General features: G+C 49.4%; 1 protein-coding gene across 1 annotated transcript; it reads right to left on the reverse strand.

The window, feature by feature from the left end:
* Positions 1 to 817: 817 nt before the first annotated feature.
* Positions 818 to 12,056, reverse strand: FOXF2 (forkhead box F2). Its single transcript, XM_079984028.1, has 2 exons — positions 10,579 to 12,056; positions 818 to 1,978 (listed from the first exon to the last, which is right to left on the reverse strand). Exons 1-2 carry the CDS (start codon positions 11,537 to 11,539, stop codon positions 1,809 to 1,811), a joined length of 1,131 nt encoding a protein of 376 aa, XP_079840154.1. The 5' UTR covers positions 11,540 to 12,056; the 3' UTR covers positions 818 to 1,808.
* Between the last annotated feature and the right edge of the window lie 11,772 nt (positions 12,057 to 23,828).

A 23,828-nucleotide genomic window follows, 5' to 3' on the forward strand; every position in this document is an offset into this window, starting at 1 on the left:
GGCCATATACATTTTATTGGGGGGGAAACACACCACACACATCAACAAGAAACCCACCCCAATAAGTTTGTACATCACAATATTTTGACAAACGTTATACATAAGTGCAAATTATACTCTCCGGTTTAAAAGCGATAGTGTGTGAGTATACACGAGATTTATTCCAAATAATTATTTTAAAAGACTGTGATATAAACACTTTTTTAAAAAAAAGTAAAAAAAAAAAAGAAAGCAAGAAAGGAAATAAACTAAACCCCAAACGTGGTATTGTTGCAATATTGGAAAACAAAACACAAACAAACAGAATCTGGGGGCTTTCTTGGAAGCGACACAACCACGCACAAGCACACACCCTCTCCAAATTTTAAAACAAGGTTTGTTAATACTGGCTGGTGCTGCTGAAACAGCATCCCGCAAAACAATGGCTCTGCTGACACTAGGGAATAATAATTCTGCATTTTCAAAAGCTAGAGGTACGATTCTGTGACAGACAATGCTGACTTCAATAGGAGAGTGTGATCGTGAACCTACGTAGCTTACTCGGAAGGTAATCTCAGCGGCGCAAAGACTTCACGGTGCAACCCCATATATTTCTACTCGGGAGTAAGCCCCGTGGAGTCCAATGGCACGTGCTCCCAAGTGAACACGTGCAGAATCGAAGCCTACCTTGTGCTGCAATGCCCTGACATGCTTAGATCTCTCCAGCTGAAATGAAGCAGGACTCAAAACGAAAGTGCTTTATTCGGATGATGAAGTAGGCGAACTCAATGAATGCGGATTGTTTCTGTGTTGCACGGACATCAGGCATAAAAAAAGCTGGCAGATTCCAACCTCAGTTGCCTTTATTTTTGTTTTTTTAAAAATGTAACTATATGTATATGAACTAGCCTTCTGCTTCACTTCTTTAAAATACTGGCTATCAAAGGAATGCGCCCGATTGATTCTGAACCTGCCTGACGCTGCAGCGACCACCTTCTGCCCTTTCATCCAAACACACAAAGCAAACAGGAGCCCATTCCCTATAGCTTGAGTTGTACGCAGCGCGATCCTAAGTATGCTTTCTTCAGAGGAAAGTCTCCTTGGGTTCACTGAGGCTTAAGGCTGTGTCCTATACATAACGTACACTTGACACCTTAAAGACTAGTGTTTATTTATTAATTAGTATCATCATGGCTATAAGCTTTCCTGCGCTACAGCCCACCTTTCCATCCTAGATGCGGGTGTATGTCTAGGATCGCAGTCCTCTCCCTCTTGCGGATCTGTTGAAGGCTAAGACTGCCATCCTATACGCATCGAACCATTGGACTCTATGGGATTTACTTCTGAGGACGTATGCCTCGAATCGCCCCCTCCCCCCCCCACCTGTCCCCCTTCCTAGCTGAAGTCGGTGGGATTTAGTTTCACATTCTGGCGCTCTAGGATGGAGCTGCAACATTGCGCACGTTTCTGTTGGGCTAGAGTTGCTGATCCTGCACGCTTGGGAAGCCCCACTGGACGCAGCCGGGCTTACTTCGCAGGGAACACGTGCAGGCCTGCTGTGAACTCAGTAGGAGAGGTTTAGGATCCCGCGGATAAGGAGCGCGCGTATCCAACCGGGCGTCCGGCCCTTACGCGGCTTTCCTTAAGTGACTGGCGCACTGTACTTACAAAGGGAGGCTCGCGCAGCTGGGCGTGGACCTCTGGGCTCGATCCGCGCGAGTCCTCCCGTTGCGTGTGATCTTTTGGGTGAAGTCTTTGGACCTCTCTCTCTCGCTCCCACCCCAACCTCCCCAATCTTCTCCTTTCAATCCAGCTCCCAAGGTCATTGTTCACATCACACAGGGCTTGATGTCTTGGCAGACGCTTTGATGGTGGTGATGATGGTGGTAATAGGAGCCGCTGGCCGACGGGTGGAAAGAAGAGATGCCGTTGAAGTTGAGGACGAAATCCTTCCTGTCGCACACCGGGGACGGGTGATGCTGGTAGCGAGGCAGCCCCACTGCGGAGGAAGCGAGAAAGAGCGAGCGAGTCCACAGAACAGCTCAAAAGGTTCCCCTGGAGAAGGCAGGGTGGTTAGCTGAGGGGCGTGACTGGGCGGGTGGGGTGGTCAAAGGGTTAAAGGGTGTGACTTCAAAATCCCCACTGCCTAGGTCAGGCTTCCTCAAACTTGGCCCTCCATATGTTTTTGGCCTACAACTCCCATGATCCCCGCAGGATTATTACGTGGACAGCAGGAATGTAAGCCGCCTTGAGCGCCTTGGAAAGAAGGCGGACTGCAATAGTAACTATATTGATAGCCAGAAGAAGGCAAGTCTGCAAGGGAGAGGAAGCCGCATAGCTGGCTTTCGTCATAGAGGCAATCAAAGCCTAATTTGTTTATTTTTATTCTCCTTTTTAAATGTTCTAAATGCTGTGCGGCGGACCTACAGACCTATCGCGGCTGTCGCTGCCCAAACTATGCCTATTCACAACGCATCTCACTTTAAGCCAAAGGTCTGGGGCCTAAATATGTCTCTCCTGACTTTGGCGTCCGATCAGCCCACAAGCGCGCAGGACGCCAAACTGCCTCCAGGGCTTCTCACAGTGCAATCCTACGGACGTCTAGTCCGAAGTAAGTCCCAACTATTTTTGAGAAGACTTACTGCCTGGTAAGTGTGACTGAGACTGCAGTCTCCAATAACCGGATCACTGTCCCGTTTCCCTCGATTTTTCCACACCTAGGTATTCTGGGCCTGTAGGATCAGTTCAGTGAAAAAGGGAATGTGGAACTCCGAATGAATTAAGATCCTGATCCTAACGACACAATTAACTTTCAAGTAAAGCACTTCGATTTTCAATTGAGCTTCCTTTTCCATAGTCAGCGTCCAGACCCAGCGGTCCTCCCGCCTCGCTCCCCCTTTTCAGGGGATAAATACTGACCCAGAAATTAGGGACAGAGCATAATCTACCCAGCTGAACTTGTTTGCGGCACCCGTCGACCGCCTTTCAGCTATCGTTAGCACAGGTGGTTCACAACATAGAAAGCATAGAAAGCAACATGAACCATTTAGCATTACAGTGAAGCACAATATTACGGTCCTCAGTAAAAGCTACAGTAAGGACTGAAAGTTTCCAGCTCCTGCTATTATTCGCAAGTGCGTGTCAAAATGCGGGATTCGGAGAGAGTTTTGTGGAAAGAGCCTCCCACCCTCTGAGAGAGGAAGTTTCAGAACCTATGGGACTCAGTGGACCTCTCGCGATTCTGACTCACCTCTGCCCAAACCACATGATAAATGCCCGGAGTTGTTTTGTGTTTCCCTTATTAAGGCTAATCTTGGATTGTGATCTATGTTGAGGTGGTTAGATCACAGCAGAATATTATCCTATGGTGCTTCTAATGCAGCCCTTATTGATAGCAAAGCAATGACCGGGGAGCCTGAGATCACCGACTCCACAGAGGCCGCTGCGCGAAATCCTGTTAAGCATCTGAGCCATTTATCTCAAGGAGATCTCCCGAATCTCGGCCAACTAAAAGGCAGAAAAATCCCTGCCATGATTATCGGCCCAAAACTTTTGCAGCGACGGATCTGCTCGCACCAGCTTGATGTGCGCAATTTGATGCGCATGGACGCGGTTGCGCATCCTCCATGCCTGTCGCTGGCTCCGCGCAGCAACAGAGGCTCAAGCCCACATCCTAGTTTCACCGAAGTGCTCTTGTTTAGCTGACTGAATGCAATCCGGATCTTGAGCATCTCCCGCGGAAGACCCAGTGGGATGCCCCATTTCAATTTACAACCTGCTTGTTTTATTTCTGAAATCTTTTGAATAAGCCCCTTCAAGGAACCGACAGGGCGACTCTTGACCAAAGCGGCTTGGAAACCGCGCTGGCGCAGAGTGTGACACCTGGACTGTAAGATCTGGGTTCGTTTACATGGAGCGGTTACAGCCACAAGGTGGATCCGGCCGCAGCGGTCTTCCCTTCCACCCAGGAGTGCTGTTGGGCATCGAAGTGTTTTGGGAAATACCAGAGTCGCTCTCCATTGCTTCCCAGCTAGCGGCAGGAACTTTCCCCCCGCAACGAGTGGGCTCAACAGGGCAATCTGCCCGTGCCCCGGAAATGAAGAGCAGCCCCCGGGGCATCTTCAGAAAAGCAGTATGGTGTAGTGGTTAGGGGGCTGGACTAGGGCGTGGGAGAGACCCGAGGCGACTCACGACACCGCCTCCCAGCCTAACCTACCTCACAGGGTTGGTTTGTGGGGTTAAATGAGCAGGAGGGGGACCACGGACGCCCCCTCGGGCTCCTTGGAGAAAAAGATGCGGTAAAAACGCAATAAACAAATAAGTTTCTTTTTCTTCCTCCTTCCCTTCCTGTTCAGGAACCGCTTTGGATAGCTCTGTCTGCCAATCGGGGCTCTAGTTTCTGGGGCTGCAGAGAGGTAAACTTGACCGTTCCCTTTCTCTCTGGTCGTCCCCAACTGATGCAAAAGACTGCAGGGGTCTGGAAAGAAGGGCTACGGATCAGCATAACTCCTCTTTTTCCAAAGTTGTTTTAGCTGAGCAGTTGGGCAAAGGACTCCCATCGAGAGGGAAAGTGGAGAAGCCCCTTGCTGAATTTTCTCAGTCTCCGCTCAACGCCTGCTTCACTTTTGACCCAGGGGGCTGTGCGGAGTAATAGTTAGAGGGTCTCTCTCTCTCTCTCTCTCTCTCTCTCTCTCTCTCTCTCTCGTCTGCCCCTTTGCTCACCCCGGAGCGGTCCCTTTGGTAAAAGCGGTTATTTCGCTGGATTTCCTCCGTCTTTCTAATAACCTGCCTGGTATGCTCCTAATGAAACCGGCGCGCTTTATTGCAGCTCTGATTCAATCAGTTCGCTTTGGTTTAACAGTGTGCGAAAAATGTCCGCCTCCCTCCTCCTCCTCCTCCTCCTCCTCCTCCTCCTCTCCCTCCTTCTGCTCCGTTCGCCTCTAAGCCTCCGAGAGAAGCGACTTCTGTTTCCAATCTTGCTCGGCCCTTCTAAGGGGAGAGCGGGATGGAGGCTCAGGAGAGGCAGGGATTTAGCATCTCCTCGGCACTAAACCGTGCATGATTTGATGGGGCTTTATTGACCGATAAAAATCAATTGGGGACCGACGTTACAGCGCTGTCAGCTCATAAACGAGCGGCTCCGCAGCGCCTGGTATGCCGGGCGGGGCGGAGACCTTAGGTCCTCGATTGCTTTGCCTGCCAGGGTTTCAAAGCAGCGGGTTCGTTTAAGATCCTGATCCGAAACACATTTTCTCGGTTGCTAAATGCCACTGGGCTGACAGGAAGCAGGCGCCGATCCCGGCAGCAGTTACTCGAAGGACTTTCATTGCAAATCAACGAAGGTTACTTCTAGCAGGCGAGGGCCGGGTTGAGGGAGGGGAGCTGAGATCTCCTGGCTGCCCTGATTTTGTGTCCTCCAGTCTCATATACTCCTGCGATGCACTCTTTCACCGAACTCCCCAATCGCATCGTTGCCAATGCTGGGGTCCAAGGCTCGCTTGGAGAGGCGATGTTGGGGTGAGGAGGAGGAGCTGCTGCTGGACCCCATCAGCCCCAGCTCACCTGACCATCCAGCATTCCCGCTGAGGCTGATGGGACTTGGAGTCCTCCTGCACTTGAAAGGCCACACCGGTTCCCCAATCCCTGCTGTAGTGTCTCCTTGAACTGGGAAAAAAATCCCTCCCAGAAAATATGCCTAGGATTTGTCTACTTCCCAGGAAACGCGCTTGCAACCTTCTTTCTTTCTCTTTCCCTGTTTATGTTTCATAGCGGTTTTTTTCCACTGGAGCTGGATTTATATAGCATATTGTTCCCCAACTAAACAAAATATTTCTGGGTTTCCTTCCCCACTTCCTTAAGATTAAACCTTTTTTTTTTTTTTTAATCCGGATGAGATTTAAGAAACTCTCCTGTTTCCCATTGGCAGCCTGCTTATTTTAGAGTAGTCCCATTGACTCTGAAGAGCCTACATCGGTGTAGCTGGCTTGGTTGATTGAGAAGCATCAGCGAAGCTTCCTTAGGCCTATACTATCCTGCACATCTTTAAGGTGCTTCGATCACCTTCTCCTCAGCGGGATCCAAGAAGCCCAAAGGAATAGCAGAAATCCCTGCCTAACCAGTTATTGAGTCTTTGAAACACCTGAGCGCTACTTGGAGCTGGCAGTTTCGGCTAGGGTTACAATCCTGAGACCTTCTTCGAGGTAAATACGCATACATGCATAGGATTATCACTGTAAATGTGGTTTGAGACGTGGTGCCACTGGGCTGTGGATCGGGCTTCCTCGACCTATGCTCCCCAGGCATGGGAGTAGCGTTTATCAAAACGGCCAAATGTTTAGCGGGAAATAACCCTGACGCAGAAGCAAAAGAATTCTTCCGATCCAGCGTGTTGGGTTCAGAAAGCGGTTGGATAATTCTGAGAAAGAATGCAGTCCTTTAAAATCCAGGAAACGGGCATTTTAAAGAAGGGTGGATTTAGATGCGGGAACTGCACGAGGCTACGGAGGGAAACGATGTGCTTTTAAATTACTGTCTTCCTTTACCCCAATCCATTACTGTCCAGTTAAAGTCCCATTTACACTCAGTGGAACTTCTCCTACGCCCAGCCTCCAGCCCATTAAAGCCAATGGCGGGGCTGTGTTTAGAGTCGGAATCAAGGTGTAAAAATAAAATTAAAGGCCACTCCGTAAAACCAAATTCTGTATCTAAGTTCCCTTCCTATCGTTACCTCGGGAGATTAGGATGTCGGTTTCATGCAACCCTCACCATCCTTCTTCTCATTTAAAAAACAAAACAAAACTTCCAGAGTTACTTCTGGAATCATTTCCACAAGGGAAGGGCTCTGTTTTTTTCTTTCTTTCCCCAAATCCCAAGCTAAAAAGGAAGGTGATTTGGAGAGGGAGGGGGGCGCTAGTGGGGGGGGGGGGAAGAGAGATGGAGAGTTGGGCTCAGCAGATGATTGACAGCAGGTCGCCGACAAGCAAAGCGAAGCAATGGACAAGGTCGTCTGTATTTGTTACTTGTTGAAATTCCCATAAAATTGAACAAGACCTCGCTCTCATCTGGGTTAAGTCAAGCTCCAATCCCCTTCGGTGTGGTCCAGCCCAGACTGTCTTTGTTTAGTTAACCTCCGAGACCCACGTTTAAAAGGGCTATTTGGAAAATTTCCTCCGTAAGAGCCCAACATCTTTTACCCATTTCGATGCCTTACACTCGCAACTCTCTCGCTCTCTTCCACCCAGATTTCCTAAAGTCTTATTATTATTTTTTAAGAAATATATTTTTTCTCCTATAAAAAGCAACGTACTACCAAGAGAGAAAAACAACAACAGAGCAGTTCCTTCCAGTTATAGAAACGGGTCTGAGTCTCACGCTAGCACCTTTTTTTTTTTTTGCGGTTTGAAAGAAAATCCGAATAGATTTACCGCCCCCCAGCCTCATCCCTCAGGCTGTATTCAGATAATATTTCTCCCTCTTTTTCAATTAGATGGCTATAAACCTCCAGGGTATTTTTTCTTTTTCTTTTGCTCCCGCTGTGGTAATGAGACCCTTTTTTGAGATTTGTTATGTTTTCTTCGCTATCATCAGGGCCGAGAAAAGGTTTTTTGTTTTGTTTTTTAAAGAAACTTGCAGGAAAGAAGCTGTGGTATGTCATGCTCGCCAGGCGCTTCGGTTTATTCAAAACGGACACGATCCAGCCAAAGTAAAAGCCCTTTCCCCGCGGATTTCGCCGGGAGAGATTTAAAAGCACGTGTCTAACATCCCCGTTGAAGTCAATGGGAAGTAAAAGTGCGTAACTGTGGCTGGACCTATCTATCTATCTGTCTGTCTGTCTGTCTGTCTGTCTGTCTGTCTGTCTATCTATCATCTATCCATCTATCTATCTCCAAATCTATCTATCATCTGTCTATGTATCTATTATACCACGCCGGAGAAAGAAAGAAAGAAAGAAAGAAAGAAAGAAAGAAAGAAAGAAAATAAGAGAAAGAAAAACCAGGATGTGCTCTGCGAGCGCGATCCTAATCATACTTACTCGCCAGTAAGTCCTATTAAATTGAAGGCTTCCCAGATTCTAACCACATACGACGAGCATATTTAGTATTTAGGGTTGCAACCATATTCTTTAAAAAGGCCATCCTAGGCGTGCTTCCTCGGGAGTAAGGCCCACTGCGTTCAGTGAAGCGAATTCCAAACTAAAAGCTGCAATCCTGCACAGACAGTAAGCTCCATTGAACACGATGGGGACTTACTGCTGAGTAAACATGCCTAAACGTGGGCTACATATGGACTTCGAATTGCAGCCGCCGGTATTTTAGAGGGGTGGGGGAGTTGTTTGGCTAAATTGTAAATCTCGATCTAATAGTGACTCAGTTGCAGTGCCGAGCCAGCGACTGGGCGCTATGATCGAGATTCGAATTTAAATAAGATGATTATCAATAAGGCAGCGAAGTAAAAATAATCTATCTGTAGTTTACGTTGATCTCTGGCATTCTGTTTAACAAATTGAGCCTGGCTTTACTAAGACACAGTCAGGAGGATGTCCTGCGGCTATATTCTTTGGGTGAACGGGTGAGGGGGTGGGTGGGATAAAAAGTCATATATCTCTCTCCTACGAGTCCCCCCCCCCCATCCCAGCCCTCCCGAATTGCTGCTCTACTTCTCTCCTAACAATAGGTCTATTTTCCCCCCTGGAAGCAGCTTTTGTTTTCTCACGTCAAAGCTGGTGTTTTCAGAGAAAACACCGAGGAGACCCAGCATCGGGGCTTGTTATTGAGGCAGCGTTATCTGACAGCTACAACTTTAACCTGAGCGAGCGAAGGGATTTATTTCCAGTCTCTTCTCAATCGCCCGCCTTCCCCGCGAAGAGGTGTTCTTTTTTAAATTAAAAAACAACAACACCCTACCTACGGTTTTGGAGGTCGCAGGTCATTCCTCTGGAACCCCCCCCCCCATCTAACCTACATCTATCGAGATATATACATATATAATACACACATTGCACATGAAGAGGGTCGTTCTCAGCTGGCCATCTAAGTGAGCGTGATGCGCCCAGACGCCACGATGGGCGCCCTCTTATCCCGATCCAAAACCGTCTTTGGCACTTAATTCTAAGTAGGTGCGCTCAAGATCGCAGCCACTCGGTATTCTTGAAATATCTAGTCACTTTCTTGTTTAGGGTTTCGCTTTCAGAAACCGAACTAGCGCCTTCCGCACCTTCCTCTCCAACATCTTGGGCACATTACAAAAAAAGTATTTACAACCTCTGTAGATCGAAGCTTTCACTACCGTAATGAACTGAGACATTAACAAGCCCTCCTATCTAAACAACTTCCACTTGGAATAAATCCCATTGGTTCCAGCGGCCCTTACTTCCAAGTAAGTGTGGACGGGATCACATCTCAATGCTCAAGATTAATTCACAGAAACAATTGCCACTCCTGATTCTACGCCCACAGTTTCTAAAGGAGATGGGCCCCTCGCATACTCTGGAAGTGTGCATATGTATTTGGGAAGGGAGGGCAGCGTCTTATCATCCCTGGCCTGCCTGCAAGTCCCAAAAGGTTGGTTTAAAGAGCCTCACTTCTATGTTCTCCTTGATTTCATCCAAATATATTATTTTCAAGCCAGCTTGTTTGCTCACTGTCAACCGTCGGCTGGATCCCTAACCTGCATTCCTCGCTCTTGCCTCCCAGGTTTAGAATCCCAAATAATGCACTTTCAACAGAATGGCCCCGATCAAGCTCTAGTCTAGCTTTATTGCAACCAGTTGCAATCCCCACGGGATGCGACCCATCCTATGGAGTGTGGGGATCACATCCGCACCAGTTGCTGGATGGTGTCAGTGCGCGTTCCGTGCCCAGCAGACAGAGCCATTTGCAACTGAATCTTTTTTTTTAAATGTTATTTGCATGGCATTTACTCCCAGGAGATTGTGCTCTTAGCATCACGCCTGTAGGATCTCAAACCAGTCAAGTTAGTGGCAGTGAAATCCTCCAGTGGGAGCGAGGCTGGAGCTGTGGGCGATTAAGAAGATCAACCAGCTCTTAAATGGATTACCGTAAGTTGTAAAAAGAAATGACCAGAACGAGATCTGCCTGTTTACAATAAAATATTATTACTTCTGCCGGAACACGCTTAAGAACTGAGCCCAAATGCTTAAGAACTGAGCCCAAAGCTTCCTTTGCACAAGTTATGGGTATCTGCGGAGTATCTATCTATCATCTATCTATCTATCATCTATCTATCTATCTATCTATCATCTATCTATCTATCTATCTATCTATCTATCTATCTATCTATCTCTATCTATATCTATCTATCTATCTATCTATCTATCTATCTATCTATCTATCTATCTATCTATCATCTATCTCTATCTCTATCTCTATCTCTCTGTCTATCTATATCTATCTATCTATCTATCTATCTATCTATCTATCTATCTATCTATCTATCTATCTAATGTCAACAGGCTGATTTCCTATTTCAAAAGAAGCTGGAGGACCCCATTCGGCTTACTCGTGAGGTGGGCAAAGGTGTGGAAGGTTGAGCGCGTGTGAGTTTGGGGAGGTGGAGGTGGGGGCGGGTCGCCTTTGGTACCTGAGAGGTCTTCCCTGCCGTTTTGGTGCAAGTAGCTCTGCTCCAGCGAGTAGGAGGCCACTCCGGAGTGGATGCCCGTGGGGGCTGCGGGGGTGGGCGGCGGCAGGGCCTGCTGCTTGAGATAGGGCGAGGCAGCCGAGGAGGTCCAGTGTCCCGCGGGGCTGCCGTAGGGCGAGTGGCACTCGATGGCGCTGGCCATGGCGGGCGAAGAGGGCACGGGGCTGCTGCTGCTGTCGGGGCCGTAGTCGGCGCCGCCGTTGGAAGGCACCGGGCAGCTGGCCATGTAAGTGGAGCCCGGGTTGGGAGACATGTGTGGGACGTGGTGCGCCTCGTAGGCGCCGGCCTGCATCACGTCCAGGGGGTTGTAGCCGTTGGGATGGCAGCCCAAGGGGGCGGCGGGGGGCGCTTGGAAGTCGAAGCCCTGCGGGAGGAAGCCCAGGCCGTTCACCATGCGGTGGTACATGGTGGGCTTGAGCGCCTGGCATTTCCTTCGGAAGCCCCTGGGGCGCCGTCGGAAGGAGCCTTCCTCGAACATGAACTCGCTGGCCGGGTCGATGGTCCAGTAGTGGCCCTTCCCGGGCCGGCCCAGCCCTTTGGGCAGCTTGATGAAGCACTCGTTGAGCGACAGGTTGTGGCGCACCGAATTCTTCCAGCCCTGGTAAGCGCCGCGGAAGAAGGGGAAGCGCGCCTGCAGGAACTGGTAGATCTCGCTCAGCGTCAGCCGCTTTGACGGCGAGCTCTGGATAGCCATGACGATAAGCGCAATATAGGAATACGGAGGCTTCTCCGGGCGCCTCAGCCCCGAGCTGGCTTTCTTGGCTTTCGACGGCGCGGACGCTGAAGCGCTGCTGTTGCTGCTGCTGCCGTTGCTGGACGACTCCAGCGCGGAGGGCGGCGGAGGCGGCTGCTGGCTCATCAAGGCCGGGCTGCGAGGCACCGCGGCCCCGATCTCGGAGCTCATGGAAGCTGCTCCTCCTGGGCCACCTCCTCGGCGATCTGGAAGCGGTCCCTGAGCATCCCTCCCTCCCTCCTTCCCTGCGCAAGCCTCCCTTTCTCTTCTTCTCAGTCTGTCTGCCTCTCTTCTGTTTCACACAAGCCCAGCGCTCCCTCCCTCCCTCCCTCTTTCCCCTCTCTGACCCCCCCTCCTCCTTCTCCTCCCCCGCTCCCCCGGCTCAGGAGCCTACAGTTCTCTCCAGCTCTCCGCCTCGGCTCTCTGCCCCCCACCTGGTGGCCATCCTGAAGCCTTTAAAGAAGAGGAAATCCAGCGAAACCCCTCGCCGCTTTTGCGTAAAGGCAGCGCAGCCAAACAGAATCCGCGGACGCCTATCGGGACTTTAAATCTGTCGCCTGCTGGAGGAACTTCCCCCTCCCTCTTTCCCGAAATCTCCTTTCCCATTGAGTCTATCCAAAAAATCAGCCTGGGGGAAGAGAGGAGCGAAGGGGAGGGGGCCCCGAAAGGGCGCAGCTCCTCCGCTCCAGCTGGCCTCTGTCCACCCGTCCCCCCTCCGCTCCAGCCCTGCGAGCTGCCCGCAGAGGCTCCAGATCTCTCTGGCTGCCATCCTCGCTACACGCAATTATACCATCCATCACGCTTGCCCTGAGACAGTTGCTAAGCCTCGCAGCGCACGCTCAGCACCAGACCCCGAAGGTAATGCGCGGGTGGTGTGGCTTTTCTGCTCCTTTCCTAACTCCTACCAGGATAACTGCCAGAGATCTCGGCTAGCTCAAAAGAATGCTCGGGGATTTTTGCGACCAGAAAGAATCTCACTATTGAAAAAAGCACAAACCCATTTTTTTTTTAGTTTCTGAAAAACACACATAACAGTACCCATATACCCCACCCTCCAGAAACATTCCCTGCATATGCAATAACACAGTCAAATATTAAATTTGCAAGTAGCTTCCAATCGATTGCATCAAGTTAGGTGTCTTCAATTCTCCGTAACAGATTGTGCCAAAGTGAGAGTGAATGCGTCATTCCAGGACTGTGTGTGTGTGTGTGTGTGTGTGTGTGTGTGGTAAACCCAACTAATTTACGGTAGGTCTTTGGGTCGAAACCACTAAGCACATCTCCCTGCCTTTCCAGCAGGTTAGCTTGCACATTTAAGGAAAAGTAGAAACCATATGAATCAATAGGATTTAGTCCCCAAACATTTCCTTGGAAAGAATTCCTATTGATTGCTCTGGCTACTGCATTTAATTAAGTGTGCAGCCGTAGCCCTTTTGAAAAGCCAATGACATTTTTATTTTATTTTTGCCAGTGGCTTCAGCAAGCGCCAGGACTGCAGGGTCGCAGCTCGACCCAGGAATTTAGATGTAATATACACAGATATGGTCAAACACCGCCATCCAAGGAGCCCGCTCTCGCGCCCTCCCTATGTCCTAGTGACCCCACACTTGGACACGCGTGTACACCCGCATCAAAGGAGGGGTCAGTACTAGTTTATACAGTAAAAATGCGCAGCAGCACATCCGGGTCCTAATCGAAAAAAACCCCCAAAACCCCAAAACCCCTGACATGCTCGAGAAGCCCAAGAGGGCTTTTTGCAGCAGCACCTAAGTACATTACTTTCCCTTCCAACATCAGAAAGTGAAGCCAGCTTGATTTCCGTTCTTATCATTTCTTTAAAGCACTTTTGATTTTGCAAATCCGACCTTGGTTGTTTCTCATAACAAGCCTGGGAGGTCGGAGTCAGCTGGTCCCATTTCACAGACGGGAGACTGAGAGCTTGCTCAAGAGTACACCCAGAGCCCGGTGCCGCAAGAGGTCAGTCAGATCTCTGCCTGTGACCCGTGACTCCCTTCCTCTACTCTCCTGATACCTTAGTATAGGAATGCTGAGATTGCAGCGCTGCTGGTAATTTACAGAGAGGGGGGAATGTGTGTGTGAGGGACGGGCTGGGGGGGGGGAGATGCCGCTTAAACTGATTTCCAGGAAGAAACCATGTCCTCTGCTCATGCTGGGGTTTGGTTAAGGAATTCATTCGTGGAATAGAAGTCTATCAAGGAGGGGACGGGGGCATTCTAGCCATTGCGGATTATCAACTCCATAGTAGCTTGTTGCCCCACCCCCACCCCAGCACAGAGGCAGCGGGCACCGAAGTTTACCCACAGTGCTAATAGAGTGCTTGTCTTCAGAGCAACGCACTTAGATGGCGTAATAGTTACTTTTTTGGCCACATTTTACAGATTGGGAAAGCTGAGTCCTGACGGCAACTGTCCGGCCCAGTGGTCCGAGAAATGGAATCCTAGCTTCAAAGCCCACACTGTTTCTCTGTCTTGATTCTCAAAGGGAAATAATAATAATAATAATAATAATAATAATAGCGAGGAAATGGGAAAGTATTGTTCCAAAGCCTTGCGCCTGGAGAACTGGATCTCTCAGTCCTAGCGAGGGGGGCAAACTTTTTCTTGTCTTGTCTTTTGTTAAATTGAGTCAAATGACGGAAAACTCATCCAGAAAAAGAAAAGGACCCTTTAAATAGATAGATGATACAGATAGATATAGATATAGATATAGATATAGATATAGATATAGATATAGATATAGATATAGATATAGATATAGATATAGATATAGATATAGATATAGATCCTACATCTAAAAAAACCCAAAAACCTGGTCCTCGGTTAGTTTAGCCTTACTCGCTTTCTGCTATGTCAGTTTTCCATGGGGGACGATATTTGGGACTTTGGAAGGGAGCGTGGAGACTATCCTGCCCCACCCCCCGTGCAGTCCGAAGTGGTACAGCCCAGACCCAGGTCCGCCACCACCACCTCGGTGAGAAGGAGGCCCTCAGCGTTGGTGGCGCTTTGCTGAGCTGCCTTCGGTGGAGGCGGGCGGGCGGGAGGGAGCAGGCGGGGGTGGGGGGTGGTTGGAGGAGGGAAGAGGAGGGGCGGCTGGTCTCAGACAGTGACCTGGAGCTGAGTGGAAGCAGGCTTTTTCCATCAACCCTCTGCCTGGCTTATACCACCCACCGAGCCCAAGTGTCAGCTTACCGCCCTGAGCCGGGCTCCTTTTCCCTAAGCTCCGCCAGTAATTAGACAAAGCAAAGCTAAATTAACTGAACAGGCGTCGACAGCTTCCTCCAGATCACCCTCGCTCCGTCCCTGGGAAGAGGGCCCGAAAATGGCTTGATTGTACCTGAAAATCAGCTAAGAAAACATGACTAAGCTCGACAATGTTTACGACACAATTTAAGCCCAAGACAGGTGTCTTTTTTTGGTGAGAGTTGTGGACAGGACTGGGACTAGTGGGAGGGGGGGAAATCTTGTCCTGTCACTAGGAATTGTTGACCTTGCAGCCTGGGGGAAGAGGAGGAAGAGGAGGAGGAACGGGGGGGGGCGTCCTCGGTTCCCACAACGCACGGGAGCCACCACCGTGGTTGATGCCTCCAGAGGCTTCCAAACGCCACCAAGTTCCAAACATTCCCCCTTTGTAACAACACTGTGCTTCCCCGAGCCTGACGCGTGAATGACATCTGAGTTCCTTCCTCCTCCCTGCGGTGACCCTTTGCTTCAACGGATCGCTTCCTTGGCAAAGGGCATCTCAAATCCCCGAAAAGGTTCACGAGAAGGGAGGCATTCGCCCCCTGAAATTGCGCCACAATCTTGCGCAGACAAATTTCTTTCCATCTGTATAATGGGGAGCATATTGTTCAGAGGGCGACGCTCGAAAGTTCAGCTCGGTGGTCTTTAAAATGCAGAATCAGGACATAGCATAGTGATTTTCTGCAACAAGGACTTGTGACGAGCGCATATCCCTTTCCTGGCTGCTCTGTTTCATTGCCATCTCTTCCCTCTGTGGTATTTCACCCTGCAGTGCCAATATTGTAGATTGTAAGCTCCTCGGGGCAGAGACCCGTGCTTCTAGATTCTCTCACAAGCACCCAACACAGTGATGGTGATATATTGCTTCAAGAGGCTCTCTCTTAGACAAACGTACAAGGGAGTAAGCCTCATTGAACCCAGGGAGCTTTACTTCCGTGTAAACGTGCATCTGGCTTGTGCTGTTAACTTACTCGGGCTCCAACAACAAAGATTTATTCTCACGGGGGTGTTTTGGATGTGGGAAATTCAGCCCTTGCGACCAGTGGGTGGAACACAGAGGACCTCATAGGAGCTACGATTCTGAGATCGCTCCTTTGCCAAATGCAAACATTATTTGCACTGTCTCTATCGCAGTGTTGAGTCAAGCAAAAAGCAGAAGGTCCATAAGCTATTGTACTAATAGTGATTTCTTTGTAAGCTCTCTCTCTCTCATATTATCTATGGGGAGGGGCTCGATCCTGAGATCAGTGCAAACGTCCATGGAAGGAAACCAATTTGGAAGCGCGTAAAGGAGCTGACTCCGGGAACCCCAGTCACAAAGGCATTTATTTGGGTAACGCCCATTGTTTCCAGTTTCCTGTAAGAGTGTTAACGGTCTGGGTGTTCTTGGGACGCGGTGGCCCCCACGCAGTTTTAACAATCCCTTTCTACTCTTGGTGGTTGAAGAACGACGAAAAAAACACATTTACTCTCATCCTTTTAATGCATGGAGAGGTGGGGGCAGATTCTAAGAGATGCTGCACAGAGAGTATTCATGTTTATTTCGAATTAATGTCACCCGAAGTAAAAACAAACAAACAAGGGAAGTTTGATTTTGTGACCAGTTCTTCGCCTTTCTTTCCAAATCAACGCTGCTCAAAGCACAAACCTACGCCTATTTACTCGAAGTAAGACCCATTGAATTCAGTGGGATTTAAAATTGGAGCAAGTGACTTGCAGAAGTAGTGGAAAGTGTGTGTTTGTGTGCCGAGAAACCAAGAGTATGGCTGAAACCGGTTCAGGACCGAGACATTAGAAGGAGCAACTGGCTATGAGTTCCACAGGACTTATTTGATATTTACGTTGCTGGCTACAATCCTAAATATACAAACCTACCTGGAAGTAAGCCGATTGCAGCCAGCGCTACTTATTTCAAGTAAGCGTAAGATCTAGCAACACCACTCCTGAGCTCCCCGCAGCAAACCTACTTATGAGCAGTTGCTGAACGTGCTCCTACAAAACTGACCACATACAGCAGCCACCCATCTATCTTCCAGTCCAGAGGAGCCAACTTCTGCGGCCAAGGTCCCTCAGCCCCCCCTAAAATATTTGAGGTGCCTGGCCTCCCAAAAGTTGATGGGCATTGCCATTCAAATAGTGTGCGCGCACCGCGTCATGTGATCGGTTTTGTGGGGCGGGGCTTACCTGACCCCCTAATATTTTATTCAGGTTGGCACCCCTGTTCCTGTCTCTTTGCAGAAAAGGAGAAAAAGGTCAATGAGGCGATCTAGAAGGCGCATAACCGACAGGATATCGATCGCTGATTATTGAGTTCTTTCCCTTCCTTGCAAATGTGTGCGAGTGTTTGTGTGTCTCCCTCTCCGACCCCCCCCCCTTTTCTCTCTCTCTCTCCTGGGCTTGCCATTGCAGCCAAGCATAAGGGACTCTTCCGAAGAGCAATTTGTCGCTGCGCCCTCGCCGGTGATGACGCCGGGATCGCTTTCAAGCGCTTCTGATTAACCAGGAGTCCGGGCGGCGTTTGTTTGGGTTGGGTGTCTCGCGTTCGAGCTTGATCCCGCCTTTGGAGAAAGCCAAAATGGTTTGTTTGAGCAGAACAGGCGGAAATGAAACTTGGGGGCTGATTTGGTTACTCAGATATTGTTGTTCTCTATACAACCGCCGCCCTCCTTTCTAGGAAATCGCTTCATTATTGCGGGTTTCAATTTCTTGTCCAGAACATGCTAAGCCTCCGCATCTGGGGAGCTACATAAATAAAAGACGAAACCGACGGTGGGAAAAATAAGAGTCAAATAGGAACAGCCAGCAGACGAGGAAAGTCCCTCCCTCCCTCTCTCTTTCTCCCTCTCCCTCGCTCCTGTGCCTCAGTTTCCTTCTTTACGTTTTCTAACGCTCTCTCTTCTTCAGATTCTATAGAAAAGAAGCGCCCCTGGCTTAAAACCCGAGGCTGAGGCTGCAGACAAATCCCCTCTTAAGGGAATTTATTCTTCAAATATAGAACCAAGATCTGCATAGGCGTCCAGATTAAGTAAAAACGACGCAGCTTGTCTGACTTCTTGCGTTTGGAAGCTTTCTGGTTTCACAGAACCCTTCTTCTGCAAGTGGAACAGCAATGTAGCGGCATGGAGTAAAACCTAGAGAATTTGAGGGGTTAGGTTGCTAGTGAACAGCAACAATGGCATTTCTGACACAACGGGCTGTCGTTTCATTATGCCGCGCCACCACTACGCCACTTCACGTAGGAACGCAAGGAAAGAAAGGTCCCTGCTCCGATGAGGTTACAGTATAAATGTGGGCAGTGGGCGTGGGAAAAGACCGAGGGGGGTTGGCTGGGGCTGGGGCTGGGGGTGGGGGTGGAGAAAAGGAAGGTTGAGTAGAGATGAAGGTGAGCAAATGAGCTACAAGAAAGTTGGCTTGTTTCAGGTGGGGCAAGTGGGTCGCAAGGGCGTGCCTCAACTTTCCCATCTGCAATATGGGCCTAAAGTGATGCGGATGATGCTGAATGGTGTGCTTGTTTAGTGAAACAACCAGGCGAATTTAAGGAAAGCCAATACTGTATGAACCAATAGCCTCTTTTGCTTCTACTCTGCCTTTGAAACGTCCGAAGGGGAGAAAAAGGACACAGTGCTCTGCCGCTCCGAAGGAAGGTTGAAGGTACTGGGCGGGGAAGAGAGAAGGGTCTGAAGGGGAAGGTTTCGTCCATCTTCCCCCCACTGCCGCCTCTTCTGCGGGACCTTCTGCGTCCCCTTCGCCCTGTTTATTTGGATAGCTCTTCCGTTCTGCAAAGGCGTTATGTCCCAGGCCTGCAGCTTTTTATAGCCAGCTAGTCCCCTTCCTGCGCGCTGCAGATTGCTAGGATCTCTGTGGGTCTCGATTCAACGCCCTTAAGCCCTTGAACAGGCCGAGAAGCGCTCCTATAGAGAGGGTTGATAATTTGGGCATGTTGGTTTTCCTGGGGTGGGTGTGAGGGCGAGGGGAGTTACGCTAAAGCTTCCTGGATGTTAACTGAAGTCCCATCGATCATCCATCTAAGTGTGCGACGGATTGCACAGGAAAAATGTAATAAAATGAAGATGGGCGCTTCAGGGAATTCTTAAGGGACTGAATTAAGAGGGGATTGTGAGCCGACTGGGCAGAGGCTAGTTTCCAAAGGGACGATCAGAGTGATGGAATCATAGAATTGGAAGGGACCAGGAGGGTCATCTAGTCCAGTTCCCAGAGTTCCATGGGAATTGGGGTTGTCAAACCACTCTGAGAATTGTAGCTCTGTCAGGAGAACAGGGTCTTTAACAACTCTCGGAACCCTTAACAAACTAGACTTCCCAGGATTCTTTTGGGGGAAACCATGACTGTTTTATGGGACACGGATGGCGCTGTGGGTTAAGCCACAGAGCCTAGGACTTGCCGATCAGAAGGTCTGTGGTTCGAATCCCCACGACGGGGTCAGCCCCGTTGCTCGGTCCCTGCTCCTGCCAACCTAGCAGTTCGAAAGCACGTCAAAGTGCAAGTAGATAAATAGGTACCACTCCAGTAGGGAGGTAAACAGCGTTTCCCTGCGCTGCTCTGGTTCACCAGAAGCAGCTTAAGTCATGCTGGCCACATGACCCGGAAGCTGTGAGCCAACTTCCTTGGCCAATAAAAAGCAAGATGAGCGCCACAACGCCAGAGTCGGCCACGACTGGACCTAACGGTCAGGGGTCCCTTTACCTTTACTATGACTCTTTAAAGTGGTTTGATACTACTAAGCAGGGACGATAGGGTTTCAATTCTGATGGGGGATCTTGTGTTGAGATTTCTGCATTGCAGGGGGTTGAACTAGATGACCGTGGGGTCCTTTCCAAATCTGTGATTCTATGAATTCCAAGATCCATAGCCCTTCAGTGCATGCATAGCTGCGTAATGCTGGAAGTTCAATCGGTGGTAGTAGCCGGTGTGGAATGCAGGTGCGGAACAAAATTAAAGCACCCAGCGTGGAATCGTTTGTATTTCTCTCCATATGTAGTTGGACTCCAGTTCCCATGAGCCTCAGCTACTCACATGGCCTATGGTCAGGGATGACGGGAGTTGTAGTCCAGCAGTTGCCGGGTCCCCTTTTCCGTTTGCTTCAAAAGTGCATGGATCTTTGACCTTGGTGGTTGGTGTAGTTTTCATCTGCTTGGGATGGGCTTCTAAGAAAGTGGGCGAAGTTCATCAACTTTCTTTTTTTTTTTTATAAATATTTATTGAGATTTTTTTAAATACAAAATGCAAAAATAATAAACAATATAGCATGGATCATAACACATTTTTCAGAACTTCTTTGGACTCCCTCACGTCTCCCACTCCCACTTACATCATTATAAATTTTTTCCAGCAATTTATCATCTTATTTATATTCTTAAATCTTGTTCAGTTAATTTAATCTAATCTCCAAAAATTTTATGTTTCCCTCAATCTCACTTATTGTCAAATTCAAATCTAATTCAATGGTAGGCAATTATTTATGATCTAGCATCCTTCTTAGCATTCAACCAAATTACAATACTTTTGTAAATAAATCTTGAATTTCTTCCAGTCTTCTTCAACCCTCTCTTCTCCCAGGTCTCGAATTCTGCCAGTCATCTCTGCCAGTTGCATATAGTCCATCAGCTGCATCTGCCACTCTTCCAGTGTGGGTAGATCTTGAGTTTTCCAGCTCTTAGCGATGAGTATCCTTGCTGCCGTTGTTGCATACATAAAAAATGTTCGGTCCTTCTTTAACACCTTCTGGCCGACAATGCCCAGAAGGAAGGCCTCTGGTTTCTTAGTGAAGGTATACTTAAATACCTTTTTCAACTCATTATATATCATTTCCCAGAAGGCCTTCACTCTAGGGCAAGTCCACCAGAGGTGAAAGAATGTTCCTTCGTGTTCTTTACATTTCCAACATTTATTATCAGACAAATGGTATATTTTGGCAAGTTTAACTGGGGTCATGTACCATCTATATATCATTTTCATTACATTTTCCTTCAAAGCATTACATGCAGTGAAGTTCAGCCCAGTGGTCCACAACCTTTCCCAGTCCTCAAACATAATATTATGCCCAATATCCTGAGCCCACTTTATCATAACCGATTTAACCATTTCGTCTTGTGTATTCCATTTCAGCAGCAAGTTATACATTCTTGATAATACCTTAAAGTTCATCAACTTTCACTCTCCAGCCTGGCTGTAGCTCTGCTTCTCAGACCGTTTTTCCCTTCGGCCTGCTGAGAAGGAGTTTCTAAGCTTTCCGTTTGCCCGCAGGCCACCTTGCAGGCAGCCGCTAGTTGCTGCTGTTCCCGTCCTTTCGAGGCACTGTTTTCACACGGGGTGAATCTCGCACTGTCTTCCGCTTCAAGGCCTGTGTAAGGAAACGGGCCGCTCCTGGAGCCGCTCCGGGGGCGGCGGTGGTAGGAGAGAGGCTGGGCAAAGAGGAAGGAGGGCGGGTCAGATATAACTTCTGAGAAGGGTCAAACATAACTGCTCCAGTCTGCACGCAAGGAGCGCACGAGAAAGAGCGCCCATCTCGTTCACACGTGCAACATGTAAACCGCTCGGATTCTCTTCAGCCGATTGCTCAACATTTGGTGACTCGCAGTTCCACGTGCGAAGTGACTCCAACGATACGCAGGTTCCGCCTGGCGGCGCTAAGGGGGTGGCTCATTCACACACGCAAACCGTTGCTTAGTGTGCTGGACCAGTCAGCACAGACCACACACCCGAGGTTTCATATTCGCCCCCTCCAAAACGGAAGCAGTCCACCAGAGCTGAACCGTGGACTGCTGAGATACTTGCTGATGTACCTGCACGTGTGAACCCAGCCTTAAGAAGAAAGCTCCATTGAAACCAAGAAGGTGCTGCCCTGAGACGTGCTTAATGAGCTCAAACCACAAAAAACCTTGGTTTTACGAAACTGTGGAGAGTCTGTCGAATAATTATCTCTTTGCATAAATCCACAAGAGAGGATTCACAGCCTAGCGCTACACGTGCGTAACGCGAAGAACCTGGGGTCTGTCCATTTTGCCTCCCAACTCAGGTTCTACGAATGCTAGAAACTTAGTATTTGCTTTTATATGCAATCCGGGAACCCGAGGCTTATGATTTGGGGGCGGGGGGGAGAGCAACTGTTCCCATCTCTCCCCCCCCCCCCCCCCAAAGCAGGCAAGGCGTGCAAGCCGTTGATAAAGGCTGCAGACTGTAGGGCGCTAGGTCTCGTCTTTCCCCGGAGTTAGACTGACCCGCCTCCTCCCTTGGACTGCGCTCTCCTTCTCCGAAGTCCGTGGGAAATCCTGTTCTTTAGTTTCGCGAGGTTCGGGACCTTTTTGGCTCTGCCGGTCTCTTCCCGTCGTCGCTTGGAGCGCTTGCCAAGGCAGCCTCCGACACTCGGCTTGCCACTCCGGCGCTCCGAGGGCGAGCGGGGCTGCGGCTTGGCAGGCCAGGAATCAACCCCGCTGTCTCTGACGGACCGTGTCGGGACCTGAAAGCCTGGGAGGATGTGGCCTGCCCCCCCCCCATCGAATGGAAAAACAGTGGGGTTTCTTTCGGAGCTCAGGGGCTCGACGGCAAACGGTAGCCAGCCCCCTTCGCGGTTTCGTATGGCGTCGACCTTAGTGGACTTGTCTGGTCCACGGAAGCCTCTGCCACAAGAAATCACAAAGGTGTCGCGCGTGGGACTCGTTGCTACGTGGTCACCTCTTTCCAGGGGTGGCAACTTGAATAAAATATCCCCCCCCATAAACCCTGCCCCACATGTGGCAGTGACACACCGTTTGAATGGCAATGCCTATGAACTTTGGGAGACCCAGCCCCCTAAAATATTTTATGGGGGGTGAAGACCCCTCGCCCCTAGGAGTTGGCACCTATGACGTAAAGGATCGTGGTTTAAGGCTGCGATGCTATATGCACACTGACTTAGGAGCCAATCCCACGGGGATCCAGTGGGTCTTACTTCGGAGCGGGCACATGCATAGAATGATAGATTCGTAGAGTTGAAAGGGAGCCTAGGGTCATCTAGTCCAACCCGCTATAATGCAGGAATATGCAGGTGGCCCATGTGGGGATCAAATCTTGGCGTTATCAGCAGCAGGCTTTAACTGAGCTAGGAGAGGCTGGATGGTGCAGTTGCTGTTGTTAAGTCGTTTAGTCTCTTTCCCTTCTGGTATGGTGTTCTGTATATAGTGTTACGGTTTACACTTATAATAAGCTATTGTAAGTTTAAGTGAAGTCCTTAAGTTTGTTGGCCTGGGCAGATGGTTCCGAAAAATGGAGCGACCCATCCATTGTTGTTGTTTAACTGTTTAGTCGTGTCCGACTCTTCATGACCCCATGGACCAGAGCACGCCAGGCACTCCTGTCTTCCACTGCCTCCCGCAGTTTGGTCAAACTCATGTTGGTAGCTTCCAGAACACTGTCCAACCATCTCCTCCTCTGTCGTCCCCTTCTCCTTGTGCCCTCCATCTTTCCCAACATCAGGGTCTTTTCCAGGGAGTCTTCTCTTCTCATGAGGGGGCCAAAGTATTGGAGCCTCAGCTTCAGGATCTGACCTTCCAGTGAGCACTCAGGGCTGATTTCCTTAAGGATGGAGAGGTTTGATCTTCTTGCAGTCCATGGGACTCTCAAGAGTCTCCTCCAGCACCATAATTCAAAAGCATCAATTCTTCGGCGATCAGCCTTCTTTATGGTCCAGCTCTCATGGTGCAGTTAGGAGTTCTTTAAATCAGAGCCCAAATCGGGTGTCACCATCAGGTCACCAACACATGTCTCCTGTAAAGGAAATTCCATCGATCTGGGGGTGGGGGTGGCGTGGGGGTCTTTCCCAGATAAAGTCGCAGAGCCTAGAGGCTTTCAGTATTTCCAAATTCCGGCCAAATCAAACCAGACTTGCTGCCAGGCCCAGTCCAATTTATCGAAAGTAGGAATAGCATCCATAGGCCTAGCCAAGGGGGGCGGGGTGGGGCAGCCCCCCATCAAGTAAATGAATAAAAATCCTTAACTAACTGCGGTTCTGCCCCCCCCCCTAACATGAAGCCTACCCCCCTAACATAAATCCTGGCTATGCCCCTGATAGCGTCGTCGTGACGCATGGATGTGGACATCCCCGATTTCCACAAGGTTAGTAGAGGGAATCGTGACCAGCGGTGGAGAATTATTAATAGCATTTTTTAGTCCCTGGGCTCAGTCCCTTGGGAGATTCTCCTGCG

The sequence above is a fragment of the Podarcis cretensis genome (assembly GCF_951804945.1).
Source record: "Podarcis cretensis genome assembly, chromosome: 7".
NCBI classification, from domain to species: domain Eukaryota; kingdom Metazoa; phylum Chordata; class Lepidosauria; order Squamata; family Lacertidae; genus Podarcis; species Podarcis cretensis.